The sequence below is a fragment of the Microcaecilia unicolor genome, chromosome 8, assembly GCF_901765095.1.
Source record: "Microcaecilia unicolor chromosome 8, aMicUni1.1, whole genome shotgun sequence".
Classification (NCBI taxonomy): domain Eukaryota; kingdom Metazoa; phylum Chordata; class Amphibia; order Gymnophiona; family Siphonopidae; genus Microcaecilia; species Microcaecilia unicolor.
This window is the reverse complement of record NC_044038.1, coordinates 54,357,395-54,380,894: the sequence shown is the minus strand read 5'-3', so window position 1 is coordinate 54,380,894 and position 23,500 is coordinate 54,357,395. Positions and strand designations below refer to the sequence as shown.

The 23,500-nt window shown below is 45.0% G+C and overlaps 1 protein-coding gene across 3 annotated transcripts in view; it reads left to right on the top strand.

The window, feature by feature from the left end:
- The first annotated feature begins 8,893 nt into the window (after window positions 1–8,893).
- Window positions 8,894–23,500, top strand: part of TELO2 (telomere maintenance 2) — a 139,438-nt gene continuing 124,831 nt past the window's right edge. For 2 of the 3 annotated variants that reach the window (XM_030212529.1, XM_030212531.1), the window contains exons 1-5: window positions 8,894–9,136; window positions 14,795–15,144; window positions 15,631–15,908; window positions 20,537–20,605; window positions 22,908–23,055. In XM_030212529.1, the coding sequence (XP_030068389.1) occupies window positions 14,816–15,144; window positions 15,631–15,908; window positions 20,537–20,605; window positions 22,908–23,055 (824 nt within the window). In that variant the 5' untranslated portion in view covers window positions 8,894–9,136; window positions 14,795–14,815. The remainder of the gene's footprint in view (window positions 9,137–14,794; window positions 15,145–15,630; window positions 15,909–20,536; window positions 20,606–22,907; window positions 23,056–23,500) is intronic. The other variant, XM_030212530.1, reaches the window with a different exon arrangement.

The following is a 23,500-nucleotide window of genomic DNA, read 5'->3' as shown; positions in this document are numbered from 1 at the left end:
GCCTTTCCTCATAGGGAAGTCGTCCCATCCCCTTTATCATTTTCGTTGCTCTTCTCTGTACCTTTTCTAATTCCACTATATCTCTTTTGAGATGCGACAACCAGAATTAAACACAATATTAGAGGTGTGGTCGCACCATGGAGCAATACAAAGGCATACAGAAAATATTTTTATTATTTTCACTAAAAATCCATTTGTGTATCTAAAAGGTAAACTTCTACAAAACAGATGAAGATGTGATTCCATGTGCCCCATGAAAGGAGAGTTTAATTCTACTTCCATTTAATTTCAATATATTCCATCATCTTTATAACACCAGGCTTCCCAAGGCAGATTACAACAACATTTAAGATGAACCCATCAGGAAATAGGATATCCTCACTAAAATTTGGCCATCTGTATTGTATACAGTGTATTTATTTAGTTTTTACTGTAGAAAACTGAGCACAAAATACAGAGTTTAAAATTGCTGTTTCTACCAGCTATAACATTTTGAAGCTGGTATTTCATAATATTTATATCCAGGGCTTTTTTTTGAGGGGGGGGGGGGTACTGAGTACCGGCACCTTTCCCATTGTCTGCTAAAATTGACCCATGGAACCCAAGTTTTAATGAAACATCTCAGGTTCTACACACCAATTCTGCCTTGTCATAGATTCTGTGACTGTTTGTGGGGGGCCTGGCTATTGTGGGGTGGGTCCCTCAGTGATCACCCCCAGGGCTGGTCTTAGGCAGGAGCAACAGGGGCGGTCGCACAGGGCCTCGCGCTCCTAGGGGCCCCACTTTTCTGGCACATCTATCCTCCTGTCTTGGAACACTGCCCTGCTCCGTACCTTAATGTGCCTCCACATTTCAGTAGAGAATATCAGGCGGCGGCGGCAACTGCAGCAGCAATTTTCATATCCTGTCAGCTACCAAGCCCAGAGGCTCCTCGCTGCTGCGTCCCACCCCCTTTTGATGTCACTTCATGCTTCTGAAAGGGCGGGATGCAGCAGCAAGGAGACTCTGGGCTTGGAAGCTGAAGGGATATGAAAATTGCTACTGCTGTCTGCCACTCTCTACTGAAATGTGGTGGATGCATATCAAAGTATGGGGTGAGCTGGGGCTCCGAGAGCTCTAAACCTCCTTTTAAACTGATAAATTATGGCTTATGGTGGTGGGTGTGGGCACAGGGCCCCGCAATTGTTAAGACCGACCCTGATCACCCCACTCCTGAAGGGTGGCCTGGCATTTGAGTCCGGCACCTTTTTTGCTAGAAAAAACACTGTTTATAACTACACTAGTAAAAATGGGCCGTTTCTGGCGCCGATGAAACGGGCGCTAGCGGGCATGGGACTCCCTTCCCCTCCCCTTACGGTACCTGTTCGGTCGGGGCAGGAAAGAAAGAGCCCCCTCTTTCCTGCCCGTAGCGGTGGTGGTAGCTTGCATCGTGTGGGAGTCCGGCTCTCGGCGTTTCAAAATGGCCGCCGAGAGTTGAAGTCTCGCGAGGCAGCTTGAAGTCTCGGCAGCCATTTTCAAACGCCGAGAGCCGGACTCCCACACGATGCAGCAAGGAAGCCACCGCTACGGAGGAAAGAGGGGGCTCTTTCTTTCCTGGCCCGACCGAACAGGTACCTCTAGACCACCAGGGAGACACGCGTAAGGGGAGGGGAGGTGACAGGGGGGGAGGGAGGTTGGTGAGGTTAAGCGTGTGCTACTGTGGGCGGGACGGTAAGTTGTAAGGGGCGGGGCTATGTGGCGAAAGGGGCCGGGTTCATCTGCACGTCGGCGGTGGCTGGGATTTGTTGGAAGGGGAGGAGTAGGGAAACTACTTCTCGACATGCGTTAATTTGTTTTGGTGTTCCGCCCTCGATGTCATCACGTGTGAGCGAGGGCGGGGCATGAAGATGTTGTGTGGCTTCACCACCATGAAACCACGAACCGCTGTGTGAGTGACTTCCAGTGTTGCCAGGTGGGCGGTTTTACCGCCCAATTGGGCGGTTTTCCGCAACCCGCCGCGGGAAATTTTTGCCCGCGGCGGGTTGCGGTTTTTTGGGCTGTTTTTGGGCTTCAGGGCGGTTTTTTTCGGCCGCGGGGGGCGGGGTTAGTGACGTTTTTGGGCGGGGTTAGTGACGTGGGAGGCGGGGCCGATGACGGGGAGGCGGGGCCGATGACGTGGGAGGCGGGGGCCGATTACGGGGAGGCAGGGCCGGTGACGTGGGAGGCGGGGCCGGTGACGGCGGAGGCGGGGTTGATGACGGCGGGGGTGATGACGCGGGGGTGGGGGTGTCACGGGCGGGGTTTGTGTTTGGGCGGGTTTTGGGCTGTTTTTTGGGCTGGATTGGGCTGGAAAAAAATTTTCCACCTGGCAACCCTGGTGACTTCAGTGACGTCAGTGTCCTCAGAACGTTGAGGCTGCGTTTTATTATAGTAGATATGGGAAGCTTTAAAATAAATTAGAAAGCTGTCCAATAGGAGGTCACGTGATGCGAGGGAGCTGAACGGACGTCCGAGAACCCGGCTCCGCTCCTGACTCCCTCTATCTTTAAAATTAATCGGCTTAACTCCCGTTTTCAAAAATCTACGAGCCGGACGGGGGCACAGTAAACGACCCGCTTTCAGATCACGAGGCTGCGAGGAGGAGAACGCGGCAGAGAGAGCGGGGAATGCCCGTGAAGTCACAGAGGCCTAAAAAGCCCCGCATGCTTGACGCGAAAGCAAAAATGGCGGCGGTTAAAGAAACCGCGGGAGAAGCGAGCCAGCCTACAGAAGTTTTTCAAGAACTTATACAGCAGGTGACGGCTATATTAGAAGACAAGCTGTCCAAATTTCAATCTTCGGTGGAGCAAATCAGGGAAGCAGTGGAAAGACAAAGTGCGAGACTCCAGCAGGCGGAAGAAAGGATCTCCAGGCAAGAAGACAGAACGGAGGTAGCAGACACCCGAATAAGCGGGCTAGAGCGAAAGTGTGAGCGCCTGGAGCAGCAAATCGACGACCTGGAGAACCGGAGCCGAAGAAATAACATCTGGATAGTAGGGCTCCCTGAGTCGGTGCAGGATAAAGAATTGTGGAAGATTATGGAGGAATGGCTCCCTGAACAGCTGGGATTACAATGCCCGGGAAAGACTTTGCAGGTTGAAAGAGTCCATCGAATTGGGGCGCGCAGAGAGGGGGAGAGCCGCCCCAGAACAGTTATAGCAAAACTTTTGAACTATGCCAACAAAGAAAAAATACTACTGGCTTACAGGAAGAAAGCAGCGCTGGAATACAATGGAAGTAAAGTCTTGCTATTTCAGGATTACTCTGCTGTGGTTTCGGAGCAAAGGAGGAAAATGGGACAGCATTGTAAGCGCTTGTTTGAAAAAGGGGTGAAATTTGCCCTACTCTTCCTGGCTAAAGTGCGGGTGATGGCTGATAATAAGGTACTGTTTTTTACTGACCCCAGCGAGCTGGCAGCATATGTGGAACGCATATAAGGGATTTAAAGAACAGATCAGCTATGGTACCTTACTTGTGAAAGTGCAACTAACTGGATTATAAGAACAAGGTGTGGGGAAAAGAAACTTGCGATTGGACCAGAATAATGCAGAAATACCCATGAGAAACTGTGGGCCTTAAAGATTGATCAAACTGAATTATTAGAATTGTGAAGGCCCTAAATGTTGGATTGACCAGACCCGTGGGAACAATTGATCAGTGGTTGGTGCCCATGTTGTTACTTCTAAAAAAGGGACATCTGACCAGATCAAGGGCGCACCAGGGAGGTGACAGTACACGGTAGATGGAAGGAAGAGCCCTATGCCAAGCTGAAGAAGCACTGGTAGTGATCCACGGACCTGGCAGAAGAGGACAGCTTGGGAAGAGTGAGCCAGATGTTGCTGGAAGTTAAGTTTTACATGCGGGACTGGATGTAAAGTTGAAGTGGGTTTGAAGGTTATCTTTGATGTATATGTGTTGAAAGGAGTAGGAAAATGTTGGCACTCCTTACTGTTTTTGTTTTTTGTGGATTAGGATGTTGCAGGGGAAGGGGAGACTAGGGCAGAAGAGAAGGGGAGATAGACGCAGAGAACGGGAGAGCGCAAATTATTAGGGGAAGCAGGAGTTGTGAGTGTGGGGGAGTTAGTGGTAAGGGAAAGGAAATGTTAAGGTTAAGGATTGCATGGATGGGAGTGTGTGTGTTGGGAAATTGGAATGTAATGATTGATGAGGGAAGGGAGGGGGGGAAGGGGGGGAGTGAAGGGGAGGATAGTGAAAGGGATGGGGGGCTGGGGATAGTTCTGGCTATTAACATCATACGTAACAGCATATCAGGGGGCTGGAAGGTCATGATTGAAAGGAGAAGAGAACCCATAACTTTATACACAGATACCAAACAACAAGCTTGGTCTGGAGGCCTAGCTGGGGGGCCTCTGGACAGAGATATACAGAGTATTGGTGAGTCTAGAAATTATCAACAGATGAGCTGAATGGCTAAACTAAAAGTTGTGTCATTAAATGTAGACGGGGTACACTCACCAATAAAGAGGGCAAAGGTACTTCAGGCGCTCAAGAGGCAAAAGGCCGATGTGGCACTGATACAAGAAACACACTTAAGTAAAGTAGAACATCTTAAGATGAAAAGAGACTGGGTGGGAGACATATATTTTGCAGCATACAATGGTAGGCAAAGGGGAGTAGCCATACTAATAAGGAAAACAATTGCATTTAGTTTACATAAGATGTATCAAGACCCGGAAGGGCGCTTTGTAATAGTGACAGGATCCTTGCAAGGTATCAAGGTGGGACTGTGTAGTGTATATGCACCAAATGTTTATTCTCACAAGTTTTTTACCGCTCTGATAGCTAAATTAGTAACTTTTGATGAATACCACCTCATTGTAGGAGGGGATTTTAACATTACAAGTGACCCCTCTATAGATTGCAAACCCCCAAGGAAGGTGGGGCGGGGACATGAAGAAAGGGGAGTGAATTTACTTATGAATGAGCTGGGGCTGGTGGATATTTGGCGCCTCCAACACTTAGAAGAGCATGATTATACTTTTTTTTCACACCCGCATGGAGCTCACTCGCGTCTTGACTACCTGCTTGTGTCCCACTCAGTCAGCTTGATAGTAGAACAGACTGGAATTGGGGACCCCGATGTTTCTGATCATGCCCCAGTGTGTGGGCTGAAATGCGGTGGGGGGAGAGGAAGAGGCCGACAAGATGGCGTATGAATCCGGCTCTGTACCAGAGTAGAGAATTTAAAACTTACTTGCGGCAGAGCTGGACAGACTACGTCGCTGAGAATGATGCCCAGTCGGTAAACCCGAGAATTTATTGGGAGGCAGCGAAGGCTGTACTCCGAGGCAAGATTATCTCTTATGTTGCCTCGCAGAACAAGCGGCGGAGCTCTCAACTTACAGAGGTGTCCGGGAGATTACGGGAAGCTCGCAGAGCTCTCATCATCTCTCCCACAGAACATAATAGACAGATATATGCAGAGTGTAGGAAGGCAATGCAGGAGATACTGGATGCAGGAGCGCTATACAATATCAAATTATATAAATATAAGCTGCACCAATGGGGGAATAAAACAGGTAAGCTTTTAGCAGCCTTGGTGAGGCAGAGATCGGGGAAGCAGTATATAGGTAAGATCCGAGAAGCGGAGGGAACAGTAACTACAGACCAAATGGAAATAGAAAGGGAATTTGTGCGCTATTACACAACACTTTACAAAGCGGGCCCTTTCTCAGAGGAAAAGTGTATAGAGTTCCTTAGAGCTGTAAACTTACCCTCGTTAACTGACAGCCAGAAAGAGATGCTGAATGCACCACTACAAGGGAAAGAAATGCAGCGAGTAATAAAACGCTTGCAGCTGGCCAAAGCCCCAGGGCCAGATGGCCTAGGGACAGAATTTTATAAGATCCTGCAGGATTTGCTCATTGAACCCCTTATTCTCATGTGTAACGAGGTGAGGGAAGTGGGCGGGATGGGACCTGTGCTGAACCATGCACATATCACAGTCATCCCCAAGCCAGGGAAAGACGGGGAGCAGGTTGGATCCTATAGACCCATTTCACTGCTCAATCAAGATCTTAAGTTGCTGGCGGCGGTGTTGGCGGATCGACTGAGCCAGGTGGTGCCTTATCTAGTTCATCCCGACCAGGTGGGTTTTGTTAAGGGAAGATACGTGTCGGCCAATATCTTAAAAGTAAGCCGAGTGCTACTTGAGGGTGGGGGGAGAGCAGGAGATGCTATACTGGCCAGTCTGGATGCCGAGAAGGCATTCGACAAAGTAGTGTGGGAGTACTTATTCTGGATCCTGAGGCACTTTGGTATTCAGGGAGAGTTCTTACAATGGATCAAAGCTTTGTATAACAACCCCACGGCGCAGATTATTATAAATGATTCCCTTACGGATGCTTTCCCCTTAAGGGGTGGTACCCGGCAGGGGTGCCCGTTGTCACCGTTACTTTTTATTCTGACATTGGAACCCCTGGCGGCTAGAATACGGCAAGAACCCAGACTAACAGGACTACGAGTGGGGGGAGTAGAGCACAGAATAAATTTGTTTGCTGACGACATGCTTTTGATGCTGGATGGGGCGTCGCGAACACTGCCGCTAGTGATGGATATTATTAAGGAATACGGGGAATTTTCCGGGCTCAGTATCAACTTTGGGAAGTCAGAAGCGTTGCCCGTCAGTGAGCCTTGCACATGTCGAACATCTGGGGAGTTCCCTTTGATGTGGGCCCAAAAGGGCATCAAATACTTAGGGGTGTTCTTAAGTGCAGATCAGAGCTGGATGTATAAAAAGAATGTGACAGACCAAGTGGAGGAAGTAAAACGGCTTTGCGGCAGGTGGAAAGACTTGCCTATAAATTTTATGGGTCGGATTGCTTTGGTTAAGATGGTAATGTTGCCTAAATTAATATACCCCTTACAAATGCTTCCTCTATGGGTACGGAGGAAGGAGGATAGCCTGTATAGAAGTGTGATAAGTACTTTTATCTGGCGAGCGAAACGATCACGGATTTCTTTTGTGAAACTCACTCATACTCGTAAACAGGGAGGTCAAAAGTTGCCAGACTTAAGAACATATAATGTGGCAGCGCTGCTGCGGTGGATTCATGAACTGCAGTCAGGAGAGAGTTTTTATGCCACTACGGGCTTCTGGGAGAGTTGGTGTGGCCAGAATGACCCGTTTGCAGTATTGGAGTCATGGGCGGTGACAGGAGCCAAAAAGATAGTGAATAACCCATATGTGGCAGCGCTGCAGATGGCCTGGAGATGGTGGAGGGGACATGGCGGAACAGCGCGAGGAACCAGCCCATTTCTACCATTAACGGGCAACATGGCCTTTCCGGCAGGCCAAGGGGTATCAGTATTTAGTGAATGGCGTGAAAAGGGGTGTAGATTTATAGGGCAATTTAGGAAAACGGAAGAGGAGGCTTTCCCAACGTTCACCGAAGTTAGGGATGAATTACAATTGCCGAGATTGCAATTCTTTGCATACCTTCAAATTAGAGATTATGTGTTGAGTGTGGAACGCAGGAGCCGGGAACGGGTGCATTTCACGCAACTAGACAAAATGTTTTTGCAAATCCCGCCCAAGCTAAATAGATTGTCACAATGGTGCCAATTAATTCGGGAGTCACAGGAGGCGCCACATGTCCAGCAGTTAGCAGAGCTTTGGAGTAGAGACACGGGTGAGGAGATTTCTGTGAAACGGCTGAGCATGGTCTTTGGGGGGTTAAGCAAGATTACACCAAATGCAGCCCTACAGGATATACAATACAGGATTTTATACAGAGTACATATTACTAAAGAGAGAGGCAAGACCATGGGGATGTGGGAGGATGATGTTTGCAACAAATGTGGGAAAAGTGTGGGAGGCTTTTTGCATTCATTTATGGAGTGCCCGAGCCTACACAAGCTATGGGTAGGAGCGCTGGAAGTAATTGAAAAGACGTTACAACGTGAAATGGAGTGGAAGTATTCAGCTATTCTAATGGGCTGTAAGGAATCTCTTGGACAGCAAGGACTGGGTGTAGCTCAGTGTAGATTTGTGCTGTTGACTGCATTGCTGGTGAAGAAATGCATTTTGCAAGCTTGGGTTGAGACTGAACCTCCACCTTTGGAGCGGTGGAAGGCTCAAATGAAGGACATGGCCCAGTGGGTGAATATGACACTAAAATTTTCAACAGCGCTCGGCAATCGCCAGTATAAAGATATATGGGGGAGAGCGCGAGATCTGCTCATGGCGCCAGACCCTGATTTGCAAAGTAAAGAATAGCCAGATAGGGGGGGAAGAGGGAGGGAGGGCAAACGAGGAGAGGGGGGGGATCTCATCCACAAGGGAAGGGATTAACAAGGGAGGAAACATAAAAGCACATGGGGACCAATACATATGTTTTGTAGATGAAAAATTTGTACTGTTGTTCTTCCGATTGCAATGTACTGAGTGACGTTGAGCTGCAGGTGGCAGCAGATGTTTATATTTGTCGTCATGATGCAATAAAGAAATTTTCAAAAAAAAAAAAGAAAGCTGTCCAATAAGTAAAAACAAAAAACTTTTGTCCTCAACCTTTTAAGGCACTGCTTATCTAATTGAAACAGCTTTAGACTTGTTACTGATGGACCACCAATAAAAAAAAAAACGGCAAAATGGATACAGTTCATAGGGTTTGCTTGCTTTGTTTTGAGTGAACGGGGATGACGGCTGCGCTGGGAAAGGGGAAACTTAGTTTGTCCTAATTGTCTTCCTTGCTTACAGTGGACTAGATAGGCTCACTCACTTTCACTCCTGTTTATGAAACATCCTTGAACTGCATCAATGCCGCTTCGTCAACCGACTCCAGTTTCAGAAGCCTTGCTTGCTGGCGCTGCGCTCTAGGCTCTGTCTCCGACGCAACTTCCTGTTTCTGGCAAAGCGGCATGTAGAGGGAGAGAGGTTGTTGTTGTCTGTTGTGTGATGTGTTTAGTATATTTTATGGGATGGTCACAGAGCACCGGAGAAGGAAAGCTGTGGTATTGCTAGTGGGCGACCTCAGAGTCAGGTATGAGTTTGATCGGGGGTGGATAGGTGCCGTATCGACAAGAAGCAGAGTGGAAGATAGAGGAGATGGCAGGGATCATAAAGAGGGGAGGCCGATCCCTGAATGCGTTTGAGAGCGTGAGTACAGCCGAATGCGTGTGATTTGGTATCTTTGAGTCTGGCTTGTTCGGGTTTCCAGTTTAAGATTGTCAGCATATTTTGACTTATAATTTGTTCCCATGTTCTGAATTGGGTGTGTGTGTGTCGTGTATGTGTGACCAAGGTGTGTGTTTAATTTCAGAGTAGGAATCTAGCAGTGCAGGTTGTTCTGTTATCCTAGTAGATGTTCTAGCACTTGCTGTAACATTTGCAGTGCTGCCTTTTCATAGATTGGATTGGTGCTGTTTGAATATTGTGTGTTAAGTAGTTTAAAGAATGTACTTGTAAGATATTAGGCTGCATTTTAATTAATTAATTTATTTGTAGCATTTGTATCCCACATTTTCCCACCGATTTGCAGGCTCAATGTGGCTTACATTTGCCGTAATGGCGATTGCCATTTCCGGGTAACAGAATTACGGTTGGTGTTGCGTTAGGGTGCATGCATACATTGTAACATACATGGAACAGATCATGGTATATAACATATATGAAACAGACCCTGGTGTATATGTATATCATATGTATACATATATGGTAAAACAGAATACATTATGGTATCGCATGAAGGTACCTAAGTAATACATTGGGTTGTAACATACATTAGGTCATCGACTGTAGAGAGACCCTATTCGAACTAAGGTTTGATGGGTAATGCTTGATCATTAATAGAACAGGGTTAATCAATCATGTGGTAAGGTTCCGGTTTTGTGTAGATCGTATTTAGTGTTATTGTTTAGTATTTAAGATGGATGTTTATGGTATGCCTTCTTGAAGAGATCTGTTTTCAGTAGTCTTCGGAAGATGGTTAGGTCTTGCGTTGTTTTTATGGCCTTCGGTAGTGCGTTCCATAGCTGCGTGCAGATGTATGAGAAACTGGTCGCGTATGTGGATTATATTTTAGCCCTTTGCAGTTAGGATAGTGTAGATTGAGGAATGCGCATGATGATCTTTTTGCGTTCCTAGTAGGCAAGTTTTTACATTTGGCTGAACTACTGAATAGCATGTCTAGGCCTTTTTGTAAATTTTGCATGTCTTGGAGTAGCGTGCTATTTTAAAATATGCTGGCTAACATTTTCCACATTCAATCCAAAAGGAGATGTGACCATGGGAGGGGCATGGGCAGATCATGGCACTCTCCCAAAAGTTATGCACCATGTTATAGAATGCCTATCCACACCCGATGGAACCAGGCATATGTCCAATGCCCAAAGGTCACGCCTGTGTTAATATTCTGTAAAGGTCAGGCACCTCTTATAGAATACAGACTTCGCACAGATCTTCTAGTGCCAAATTTTTGTATCATATACAGAGTCAAGTTACATATATGTTACATACAGAACCGTTATTCCGGTTTCTACCAGTATTAAAAGTGTTTGGAGTGCAATATTGCAGAATGATTTTTCTTTCTCACTTCATGCTGTTCTGTGAGGGTTACAATATACATTTAATAAGTTTGTCTAGAATACAGTGGGATATCCCTCTCTCTAGTTACAAGCAGTAGCGTAGCCAGACTGCCAATTTTGGATGGGCCTGAACCCAAAGTGGGTGGACACAAAATTTTCTCTCTACCCCCCTCCCCCAGCAAAATTTAGTCACGCTAATCAGATGCATTTGTCACACAGGGTAAAGTGCTGCTTTTCAGTGCATCAGATTTCAGAAAATTTATTTAATAGCCTAACACTCTTTTCAGTGAGCTTTCAGAGGCCAAAACCTCCTGCCTCAGGTCAGTATAATGCTGTTACGGTATCCTCGCCTGACCTAAGGAAGGAAGTATTGGTCTCTGAAACTTCATTAACACAGGTACCATATTACTTTATCCTAAATTAAAAATAAAATTATTTTCTTTACCTTTCTTGTATGGCCATTTACTTTTTCTCATTGTGTCGCTCCCAGTCTCTAGATTCTGCTTTCCTTCGTTTTCACTTAACTCTTCTGCCACAGTTTCCTGGCCATTTCTCATTTTTCTCTCCTTTTTCTTTGCTTTCTTCAATATTTTTCTGCCTCTCTCTCTCTGTCCTGATTTAATTCATTCTTACTATCCATTCTTTAATTTCCTTCATCTACTTATGGCTTTTCATCTTTTTCTCACCCTTGTTCTCCCCATGCCCCTTCCTCTTATTCTCCAGTCTTTCACTACTCTCCTTTTCCATCCAGCAGCTCTCTTCTTTCTCTCCCCATCCTTCCAGTAGTCTCCCCTCTTTCTTTCTGCATCCTTCCGTCCAGTGTCACCTCTTTCTCCCTACCCTTCCATCCAGCGTCTTCCCTCTTTCTCTCCCCATCCTTCCATCCATCTACCCTCTCTCCTGATCCTTCCATCTAATGTCTCTCTCTCCCTCTTTCTAACCAGTGTCTCTGTATCACTCTACCCTTTTCTGTTCAGTGTCCCTTCTCTCTCCACATCCTTCCAGTCTCTCCCCTTTCTCTCCCCATCCTTCCATCCAGAGTCTCTCTCCCCATCCATCCGTTTTTCCTCTTTCTCTCCCCATCCTTCCATCTGTTTTCCCTATTTCTCTGCCATCCTTCCATCTGTTTTCTATCTTTTCTCCCCATCCTTCCATCTATTTTCTATCTTTTCTCCCCATCCTTCCATCTATTTTCTATCTTTTCTCCCCATCCTTCCATGTTTTCCCTCTTTCTCCCCATCCTTCCATGTTTTCCCTCTTTCTCCCCATCCTTCCATGTTTTCCCTCATTCTCTGCCATCCTTCCATCTGTTTTCCCTCTTTTTCTCCCCATTCTTCCATGTTTTCCCTCTTTTCTTTGACGAGGCCGGCCCTGCATGCCAGCGCCAGCCAGCCCCAGCTCCCATTGCCGGCCACTGCTGCTTTTCCTGTTGAGCAGCAGGGCCGGCGCTACAAAAAGAAGAAGCGCTAAGAACGAAAAATGTTTAAAAAAAAAAAAGCACGGCACCGGCAGGCACTGTCTAGGCAGCCTTGAGGCATTGGCTGCTGGCTTGCAGGCTCCTCCCGTGTTCTACGTCACTGCAGTGACGTAGGAGACGGGAGGAGCCTGCGAGCCAGCAGCCAATGCCTCAAGGCTGCCTAGACAGTGCCTGCCGGTGGCGCGCTTTTTTTTAAAAAAACATTTTTCGTCCTTAGCGCCGTTAGCGCGTCTTCTTTTTGTAGCGCCGGCCCTGCTGCTCAACAGGAAAAGCAGTAGTGGCCGGCAATGGGTGCTGGTGCTGGGCAGGCCTGGGCTGAAATTGGGTGGGCCTGGGCCCAGCCAGGCCCACCCGTAGCTACACCCCTGGTTACAAGATCATTATGACATTAGAGGTGTATATTCAAAGCACTTAGACTTACAAAGTTACAACGTAACCTATGGAACTTTGTAAGTCTAAGTGCTTTGAAAATGAGCCCCTAGGTAACATAAGAAAATATGCTGAGGGCCAGATATTTCCTGTAGCTTTATGAAAAGAAAAAGTAAGCCCCCCACCCCTCATATAGCTATTTTTGATGTCAAAACTGAAGAAGGTTTGAAAATATATGTTGTTATTAGTACAGTGCACGTTGGATAAGCATGCCGTACTTTGGTCCCGTTTTTGGCACCATCAATTTCTATGGGGACAAACTTCGGTTTAGCGCACCACTGATAAGTGCAAGATTCGCTTATATGCATGGTTCAAGACCGCTCCTCTGCAGGAAAGACTCAGCATAAGCGCGCGCATGGAATATGGAAGCCAATTGGCGCGTGACAACCAACGAGATTTAAAATGTGCTGCCTGTTTAACTGCCACAGGCAGAATAAGTGAAAGAATATTGTTAGAGCGTACACTGGGGTTGTCGTCGTGGCGGAACTGTAAGACTTTAACACTGGCTGAAAGAATAGAAGTTCTTAAAAAATTAGAAAACAAACAAAGTCAAGCATCTATTGCTAAAGAATATGGTGTCAATCCCAGTCAAATTTCACGTGTCTTGAAGCAGAAAGACCTGCTTCTGGAAGACTGGCAAAACAATACAAATCCACAATGGAAACGAAAACGGGCGGGAAAAGCTGAGGAAGTAGAAGATGCTCTTCTTTGGTGGTTTTGTCGAGTCAGGAGCAGTTTCCTGTCAGTGGTCCACTGCTTATGGACAGAGCTAACCAGCTAGCTGAAAGTCTTGGACTAACTGAATTCAAAGCCACTGTTGGATGGTTGGAAAGATGGAAGGAGAGGGACAGCATAAAATTCAAGAAACAGCATGGTGAGAAACAAGACGCTGATGACTTTGGTGCTGAAAATTGGGTTGTTTCAGTTCTTCCTACCATCTTGAACGAGTTTGCACCTGTTGACATTTTCAGTGCTGACGAAAATGGTCTTTACTGGCGAGCGATTCCTGATGGAACACTTGCATTCAAACATGCCGAAACTACTGCAGGTAAAACATCGAAGGACCGATTGACAATCCTCCTTTGCTGCAATATGGATGGGAGTGAGAAGTTGGAACCCCTCGTCATTGGAAAGAGCAAACAGCCCCGTTGCTTCAAGAAAGTTAAGCGACTTCCTGTGTCATATGAGTCTAACGCAAATTCATGGATGACTGGGGAAATTTGGAAGCAGTGGCTAAAGAAGTTAGACACTAGATGTGGGCACAAAAGCATCAGATTTTGCTGCTTTGTGATAATTGTGCTGCACACAGGGATGATGTCAGGCTGTCTAACATCAAGGTGGTCTTCCTGCCACCAAACACTACCTCTCTGATCCAACCTATGGATCAGGGCATAATAGCCAATTTCAAACAACATTATCGGGCTCTTGTGCTACGTCGTCTGATGAGTGTTGTGGATGACCAGACTGACAAGGATAAATGTGCTGTTGAACTGGCTCGTGATCTATCACTTTTGGATTCCCTACATATGCAGAAAGAAGCCTGAAATCATGTTACACAGGCAACCATTATGAGCTGCTACAAGCGGGCAAGCTTTGTTAAGGATGTGGAGAGGGACGAAGCAGATGCAGCAGTTGCAAACGCGTCAGATGAAGAGGTTATTGACATCCCAGCCGGTGTTACTGAAGAGGAGTTCCATCGCTATGTAGCTGTTGATTACGATCTACAAACAGCTGAAGACAGCACTGGTGTCAAGATATGCGCCTACAAGCAGGCAACAACGGCTGATGATGGAACAGATGAAGAAATGAGCAGCGAGGCACATGCTGACAAAATTCAACAACCTCCTGCTGTCACTTTTGCAAGAGCGCTGGAGAGTCTCAACACCGTGCGGGCCTATCTGGAGGCCACTGGATGTCAGTGCTATGACAGTTTTTACCGTCTGGCAGACGTAGTCTATGGAACTCACAGACCCAAGAGTGTACAGAGGACTATAACTGATTACTTAAAGTAAGCCTAATGTCAGTTAACTGAGACTGTATACTGTACGTATAATAAACAGTACTGTACATATGTTTATCAGATGTCAAGCTTCTTTGGGTCACAACGGTTAAGTGCACGCTCTGGTTAACTGCATGCATTTCTTTAGTCCCAGACCCTTGCACTTAAGCGGATTGCACTGTATGTAGGCATCTAAGTGGTTTACATCTTAAAATAAATGCTTTATTTTTTAGTTAAACTTCTTGAAAATAAAAATCAGGGAACACTAAGATAGTTTTCCAGAAGAACACGAGGCCCCCTTTTATCTCTGTTTCTTTTCCCTTTAGTTCTTGGGGTGAAGCTGAACAATGGAGCCTGAGTGCCATCAAGTCTGCTATGCTGTCAAAGATGCTATGGATGTTCTCTTCTCGTCGAGCAGTGGAGTCCAAATTGCTGCAGTACTTAAGACCATGAAGCAGTATTTGGGTCAAGGTGGAATTTCAACCACTCTGCGAGAGCGGGAAGAGTTCAGCAGGATCCACTTCTCTCCATTCCTACGATGCCTCATTGCTAAAGTGATTCCAGATAGACTGGAGCTGCTCACCTTGGAGCAACAGGAACTGTTGGAGAGCTTTTTCCTGGAAGGGCCGCCTGACCAAACTTTCCTGGTTCTGCTGGATTGCATCATGTGTACAGAGTAAGCTCCAGATCCAGAACTGATGTGGCCCTAGAATTTATTTATTTGTTGCATTTGTATCCCACATTTTCCCACCTATTTGCAGACTCAATGTGGCTTACAATACATCATAGCAAGCGTCAATCAAAAGTAAATGTTGCATGAACTTGAATGATTGGTGTTATTTCCCTTTGGGATATTTATTTGGCTTTTTTCATTGGACACATTTAGCCAGCACAAAAATTTTGTTGCAGTGAAATTGACTGTATAATTGGGCATAGACCACTCCAATGTGTTATAGAGAGGATGGTTTGAAGATTGATGATGCTTCTGTTTCCCCACGGAAGTAACATTTTACAATTGGACTGTGTCTTTATAGGGTGATCACAAAATCAGTTCAGTTGAATCTTCCATGTGTAGCTGCCATGACGTTCCCTGTATCTTTCTGCATTTGGATCAGCAGCAGCCTTACTTTTCTTTATTAATGTCCTGTTTTATTTTCCCTAGGCCCAGTTTCTGTCTGATGAAGATTGTTGGCATCCTGGAGAATTTCCTGTGCAAAGGGAGATTGGCAGCATTGATGTGGGAGGTTTGTCAGCAGCAGGCCCAGGTCACCTCGCCGCTTCTACAGGAAACCCTGCTCAGCAAGATTGTATGCCTTCCTGACCACCTGAGCAACAAGCTGCATGAAGAGAACCTGTCTGCCTTCTACCCCCAGAACTACTTTCCCTTGCTTGGGAGGGAAATTGTCTTTGTCTTGCAGAAGATCTCTGAGGCTTTAAGAGGTGAGAGGGAGGGCAATAGTCTGATCATGGTTGTATGTGGGAGTGTGATCAGTGCCACATCTATTGTAATTCAGTGTTCTGAATTTAAAATAATGTTATTTTGGGTGCAGAACTTATTGTGTTTGAGATGTTTCCAACTACAGCTTTATTTTTCAGATACAAAGGGTAATTTTATTATAGATAGCCTATGTGTGAAGATCATATAGATCCCTATGTTTAGCTTATGAAGGCATATAGATACTTTCTTGTCAGTGTGTGCATTTTTATGTGCATACCACTGGAGTAATTAACAAATAGTTTATAAAATTACCCTTGTAATCCAGTCCTATTGCCCCTTAGGAGGGGAAAACACTTCAGCCCCTAGAGATAAATCTCTCTGGCTGGAATAAGAGAGACAATCAGACTTAGTTTAGGCGCAACCAAGTAAAATGTTTATTGGTAAAGTCAGTACAAAAGTGATTGTTCCCTCATGGAGCAGTTTTTGTCACACAGCCAGCAAGACGTTCAGGCTGAGCTACAAGGCTGCTCTGTTTGGCTTTCTCATTCTGCACTTATATACTGTTATAAGTTTAATTTTTTCTAAAACATGTGATTTCTTCTGTTCTATCTTATTGTACCTTAAAAGGATATTTCCTGTTCCTGTTTTCTTCATTATACATAAAAGGTTATTTCCTTTATTTTGACATCCTCTCCTGTCCCAATACACGTTTGCACTTTGTGCTCATTGGCCATTTCTTTATCCCATACATGTGGTCTCCAGCAACAGCAAACAAATTGCATGAAACACCTGGCTCCTTCTTCCCTAAACACATATTTGTGGAGGAACATCTCCTTCTTTGGAGGGTCCTCAGTCTCACTCGCCATCAAGTTTTATATCAATTTTATCTGCCATATATGAGCCGCATAGCTTCAGTTCCTCATGTGTTTCTCCTTGTCATGTGATTTATATGTTTCAATCATTTTTATTGCAGACAGGTTAATAAACAGTGTACCAGTATGCATAGTTCTTTAAAGGATTAACACCTGAATCAATGCTGTTAGCAAAGATGCACTACAACATGTCTACCTATCCCACCCCTCTATCCCTTCCCGTCCTCCCCCCCTAAACTCCCCCCGACTCCACCCCCCTCCCCCCACCTCAATAATCCTACTATCAGTCCACAGGTATTCAAAGTCTCTCGTCTACCTACACAGTCTCTCAATTTAGAATTTTGCTTTTTGCTGTTGGTTGTAGGGTATCCCAAAATTCCGCCCATGTCATGTGATTTATAAGAAGTGCATAACAATAGTTGCTATTTACTGGAAAATAAAACTTTTGCACTCAATGTACAGGCAGTAAGGGAGAAACAAAACTTATGCTCATGACAGCTGATCTGAGTGCTTGCAGGCCAAGCTTGCAGAGGAAGGAATACAAAAGGGGTTGAATTAGCAGAAGTTTGAAACTTGAACAGTCGTGTCATTTGCAACATGTGTTACATACCTTCATAATTCAGTGTTAAAATCTATCTAAATAAACAGTGTTTCTTATCTCCTATTTATTTACTTATCTCAGTCTTGGATAAGACATGGCTGAGCATTTTGGATGCATGGAGAAAAGTCTTACCTTGTGATTGTCTTTCCTTGAGTCCCTCCAGACTGGTCCAGATGTGGATAATGCCTATTCTATTCCAGCAGCTTGAGAAGTACTAGTTCCATACCTTTTCCCCTATAAGGAGACCTGTGCAGTCCATCTCCAACTAATATTTTTTTAATAAAGCACTGTACCAGTCAACTATTCCCCTCATGAACTAGGGACCAGAAAACAATGGAACAAACTAAAACTCTGAAATCCCTTTTTTTTTCCCTTCAAGTATTCTGTGGCCTTGAGCATCCAGAGCTGAAGCTCCTAAAGTGCAAAACTCCACCTTGAACTGCTGTTCCACAGAGGCTTACACACTGGTGGATTCTGGACTGGTCTAGATGAACTCAAGGAGCGGGTTGCGAAGCCAGGGAACTGGGTTTGATTCATGCTGCTGCCTGATGGTCAGCAGTGGGTTGAGATCCCGGGGAACCAGGTTCAATTCCCTCTGCAACTCCATATGACCCTGTTCAAGTCACTTAACCCTCTTTTGCCCCAGGTATAACAGTAGTGCAATGTACTACTTAGATTGTGAGCCTACTAAGAACAGTCCCAGTATGTGTAAAAATGAATCTGTAAACTGCTTAGGTCTAAGCGGTATATAAATATTTAAAATGAATGAAATGGAAATTAGCAGTTTAATATTTAAGTTTTCCTTTCTCATCATCCCGCTAGATCAGTTTAGATGAGTGAAAAGTACCCACCTTGTTAGGTATTGCTTGGGAGCCAGACAAACCAGCTATTGGAACCAGTAGCCCTGAAGGCAGCATCCTGATGCGCTTGCACATCCAACCTATAGTATTTCAAAAAGAATGCAGCCACAACCTGCAAGGGTCAGGCTGTACTTCACCCAGGACGCTACTTGTGTTTTTGTGGAATGCACCTTCAGGGCAATGGTCATCAAATGCCCTCGGATAGTGTACATTGACACTATACCTTCTTTAATCCACTGAGCCACCATGGCTTTAGAAGCCACCTTTCCTGTCCTATCTCCTCTCCCCCAAACAGTACAAAGAACTAGTTAGAGTGCCAAATCTCATTTCTCTTCTGATAACAATGTAAAGCTCTCTGAGTATCCAACTAATGCAGTCATCATGCTTCCACTGTATCTCCTTCCTTCTCAGACTCCAGAAGTGAAATAGACTAATTAACATGGAAGGAAGACACCACATTAGGTATAAAGGAGAGAACCAGACATAGCACAACCTTTTTGCCAGACACCACTATGAAGGATTCTTGGATTTTTTTATTTTATTTTTTAATCTTATATATATGGGGACCAAGGATGATTCTCCCTTACTCCTACCAGGCTAGTCCAGACTGTACAGGAGCTCATCTGCTGGAGACTGAAAACTACTAGCTAGTGGTTGACTATAGAGCAGAGCTTCCCAAACTATGGGTTGGGGCCCCAAATGGGGCCATAAAACCCGTGTTTGGGGTTACAATCTAGATGGGCTCTCCAGAGATGCATTATTATTATGCACCTTCAGGAAGTTACTCAACTTTATTTGGCTGCAATCATGGGGTCACAGCCACAAAAGATTGGGAAGCACTATTATAGAAGTCTGCTTATAGGGAAAAGGGCATGGAATCAGTAGTTCTGAATCTCCATCTGCTGGCAGGAGTGTAGGGTATTACCCATGCATCTGGACTGGTCTGAGGTAGAGAGTTGCACGGGGGACAGAAATTTCACCTATACCCACCCATACCTGTTAAAATCCATTCCATCCCCTCAGTTAATCTCCTCCATTTCCACTGGAGTCGACATTATTTTCTTGCTTGCAGCCCTCTGTTTTCTTACAACCCCAACAGCCTCCCATGTTTTTTATGGATGGTATTCACTATTCAACCAAAGAGTGTGCCAAGCCTCAGTCTGGTGCTCCAGCTGCCTCTCTGGGCATTCTGAGCCTCAGTCTGGCACTCCAGCTGCCTCTCTGGGCATTCTGAGCCTCAGTCTGGCGCTCCAGCTGCCTCTCTGGGCATTCTGAGCCTCAGTCTGGTGCTCCAGCTGCCTCTCTGGGCATTCTGAGCCTCAGTCTGGCGCTCCAGCTGCCTCTCTGGGCATTCTGAGCCTCAGTCTGGCGCTCCAGCTGCCTCTCTGGGCATTCTGAGCCTCAGTCTGGCGCTCCAGCGGCCTCTCTGGGCATTCTGAGCCTCAGTCTGGAGCTCCAGCGGCCTCTCTGGGCATTCTGAGCCTCAGTCTGGCGCTCCAGCGGCCTCTCTCCGTACATTCCGAGACTTGTGGAGTCACCAGAGATTTTGACTACATTGCTGCAGGAATCCCGCATTCCTCATTCCTGTGGAGCTCTGTAGTTTGAGGGACAATGAGTAACTCCGCTTTGTTTGTGTAAGTTTATCATACAGTAAAATGTGTGTTCGTTCACATATGCCAACAAAAATGATAGGATAAAGTATGAATGCACATTTTTGAAACCTCAATATATTTGTTTAGTTTTCTTCCCAGATCAAATTCTGTCCCCTCAGAACTCTCTCTTTTTTTTTTTTTTTATACTGTGACTGAAAATATGCAGTATAAGCATATATTTAGCTGGCTGAAAATCTGTTTCATAGATTCAGCCTTTTTACCTGTGTAATTTCTGTTTTTACCCCTGCAGGTCCTATCTAAGCCCATGAAAGTTCCCATTCGATCTTTGCATCTCAGAAACATAAGTTGTTTTTTTTGCTATTGGTTTAGTAAACTTTAATACATCTTTTACAGCATTGTACATGATTTCACTAGCAGGTTTAGGGTTGGGGACTGTGGTAAACATATACATGCTGCAAGTGGGCATATTCTGTGTTTGTATCCAAAGTCCAAGTGCTCATTGCTGCAGTGAGGTATTGGAGACCCAGAACAGTGATTTCTAGTGAGGTTCTTTTGTTGAAGTGAGACTGGATAGAGTCAGTTTTATATGTTGTTGTTCCTTCTTCCCTCACTATCCCTACTCTAGTAGTGCTACTTTTACTTTTTTTTGTTCGCTGACTTTTTTTTTTTTTTTTTCCTGAGCAGATGGGAAGAACTGTTCCATCTCCTTTGTGTCACAGGTGCTGGGGAAGGTTTGCTTGCAGGGACGCAGAGGTAAGTCCTATTTGACACCACCCAACCTGCTTGGAAAGGGGAATGTGAGGCCCTAGAGATGTTTCACTATACTGCTAACAGTCTTGCACCTGTGCTCATGTATTTAAATGGAGACGCACATTCATTCCAATCACATCCTAGATCCTAGAATGATACTGTTTAAAACTGCAGTGCTAGTAGGATTTTTCAGAATAATCAGCTTGTCTTAGCTGTTTGGGTTTTATTCTTGGGTCTCTTCTTTGTGATCCTTTTACACTTTCCTTGTATTTTCAGAGGGCTAGTTTCATAGGAATAATTTATGAAAGGGGTCAATACCTAATGGCAGTGGTTCTTAGTGGTTCTTAGCCCAGTCCTCAGGGCACAACCAGCAAGTCAGGTTTTCAGGATATCCACAATGAATATGCATGAGAAATTTGCATGCACTGCCTCCTTGGAATACAAATCTGTGTCATGCATGTTCATTGTGAGTATCTTGAAAGTCTGACTGGCTGGGTGTGCCCCAAGGATTGGGTTCAGAAGCACTATGGGGAGATTATCTGTCCATTTGTCTGTGACCTAGTTTCAGCAGAGAGAGCATTTGAACGGTTTTGAGTGAAATTTTATATTTTGAGAGAGGGCTACAATAAGAGCCAAAATGGGGGTGGAAGGAATGGAGGTTATTGAGTAATAGTGAGAAATAGGATTCTGTACAAAATCATTGCTGCAATGAAGCTTTACATAGATCTTGGTACCCTTAGTTCAAGGGGGATATGCATAAAGGAATCCTGTGCAGTAGGATTGGATCCTCATTGGGTGGTGGGGGAAGAGGGGTTGGTGGTTGGGAGGTGAGGATAGTGGAGGGCAGACTTATACGGTCTGTGCCAGAGCCGGTGATGGGAGGCGGGACTGGTGGTTGGGAGGCGAGAAATACTGCTGGGCAGACTTGTACAGTCTATGCCCTGAAAAAGGCAGGTACAAATCAAGGTAAGGATACCCATATGAGTTTATCTTGTTGGGCAGACTGGATGGACTGTGCAGGTCTTTTTCTGCCGTCATCTACTATGTTACTATATTTGCTGGAGAATGGACGATGTGGAGAAGGGTGGTACTCCAGACATGTGGAGGCAAGAGACTGGACAAATGAATCCGCCTGATATGTGAACCACCAACACGCCTCCGTAAATGCATAGAAGTATGGGGGAAGGAGGCGCTGGGAGGGGGGCTGGAGGGGTTGAGTGAGGTGACTATCAATAAAAGTTTGGCATCGCTTCAGTGCTTTGATGTTCAGATACTGTTTGTGTTTTATGATATGTAACATTGCATCTAATGAGTTGTACTAAGTTTGTGGTGTCAATAAAACAGTTGAAACATAAGAGCCAAAATGGACTTTTTTCCAACTGTTTGTCAAAGCTAGCCCCCTGATTGTGTAAAATGCCTTTTGGAAATTTTGTGTACCCTATGGCATACACCTTTTCAATCTTGTTAAATTTATTACGGTTGTGTTCCTTTCAACTCCAGTCTCCAGGAGTTGCTTTACTTCGGTACAAATCAATGTGATGCCTGATAAGTGTTGGCAGCAAGGTCTGTACATGCAACTCCAAAATTTAAATATCTTGTCAGGATCTCCTTGGATCCAGTATATCTTGAAAAGTTGGTGTGAATAGGGCATATAGGGTAATTTTTATAACAGGTTGTCTAGGTTTGGTGGTGGAGAAGGTGCCTGTTTATAACCTATTTCATAAAGACATGTAGGCACTCATGTCTTTACAAAATATTAGCTGAAATTATGCCTATATTGAAATAGCTCAAGAGCTTGCATATGTGTTAGCCCATATTTTACAGAATACGCACGTAAAATATGTGACTCCGCCCAAGCCCTTCCCTGAACACATCTGCCTTAGTCACTTACAAGTATATATCTCATTGTACTGCAGTACTTTAAGTATGAGGCATTGGCAATTCTATTAAAACCTTTATGTGCAACAATATTCTATGCAAGCAAAGAAGAGGGACAAATCTCCGCGAAAAAGAGCAGCAACCAAACAGTGGAAATGATCAAGGACCAAAGTGTAGCCAAGATTATTTCTTAAAAACCTTTAACAAACGAGTTGATATAAAATAACGCAGTAAAATATATGACAAAAATTGCCTCAAACACCACACACCTCCAACAGAGTTGCTGTACTAAAGTCAGTGAAAAAGTTATCTTTATCAGTGGTGTCTGAATATAGATGCTTTGAGAGTAACTCTGTGAGTTTTCTCTCTGCTTTGGGAACTGTCCATTCCTTGGGAAGGTACATCATCTATTGCTTTCCCCCTGCAGAGGAGGTTCTGAGCGTGGTGCTGCCTCGCTTGACAGCTTTCACCCAGTTGGACTGCATCTGGCAGAGGATGTGCTGGAGGCTAGTGGAATCTGTTCCAGACCGCTGGATGGAGGCTGTAGTTTCTGGATTTGTTCAGATGGCACCTGGGTAAGAGATTAAACAGTTATTTTCCTTAACAGTCAAATTTAAAACCAGTTTCTTGATATGTTGAGGGTTTGACTTTATGTATGCTGCTAATTCCTGAATGGAATTGAGTTAATTTTGAACTCTTGCATAGCCGACATACTTATGTCGCTCCCTGTAGTAACTCTTGCTGCTGGATAGAGTCTATATCTGTGTTGGGCTGCTTCCCATGTTTATTTACGACATTTTATGTAATATCTTTGTTGAAAGAACCTTACAAACATATTAAAGTGATATCATAGTCAAACAGAATAAGAAACACATTATCACATCCAATTACTAGAATCTTCCCCTTTTTTTTATCCCTCCCCCCCCCCCACAATATGTTACAACTTTCACCTTATCTAGCTTTCCTCTCAGTGATACCCGCTGTTCCTGTCTGGATACTTGTCTACCACTCTTGAGTAGT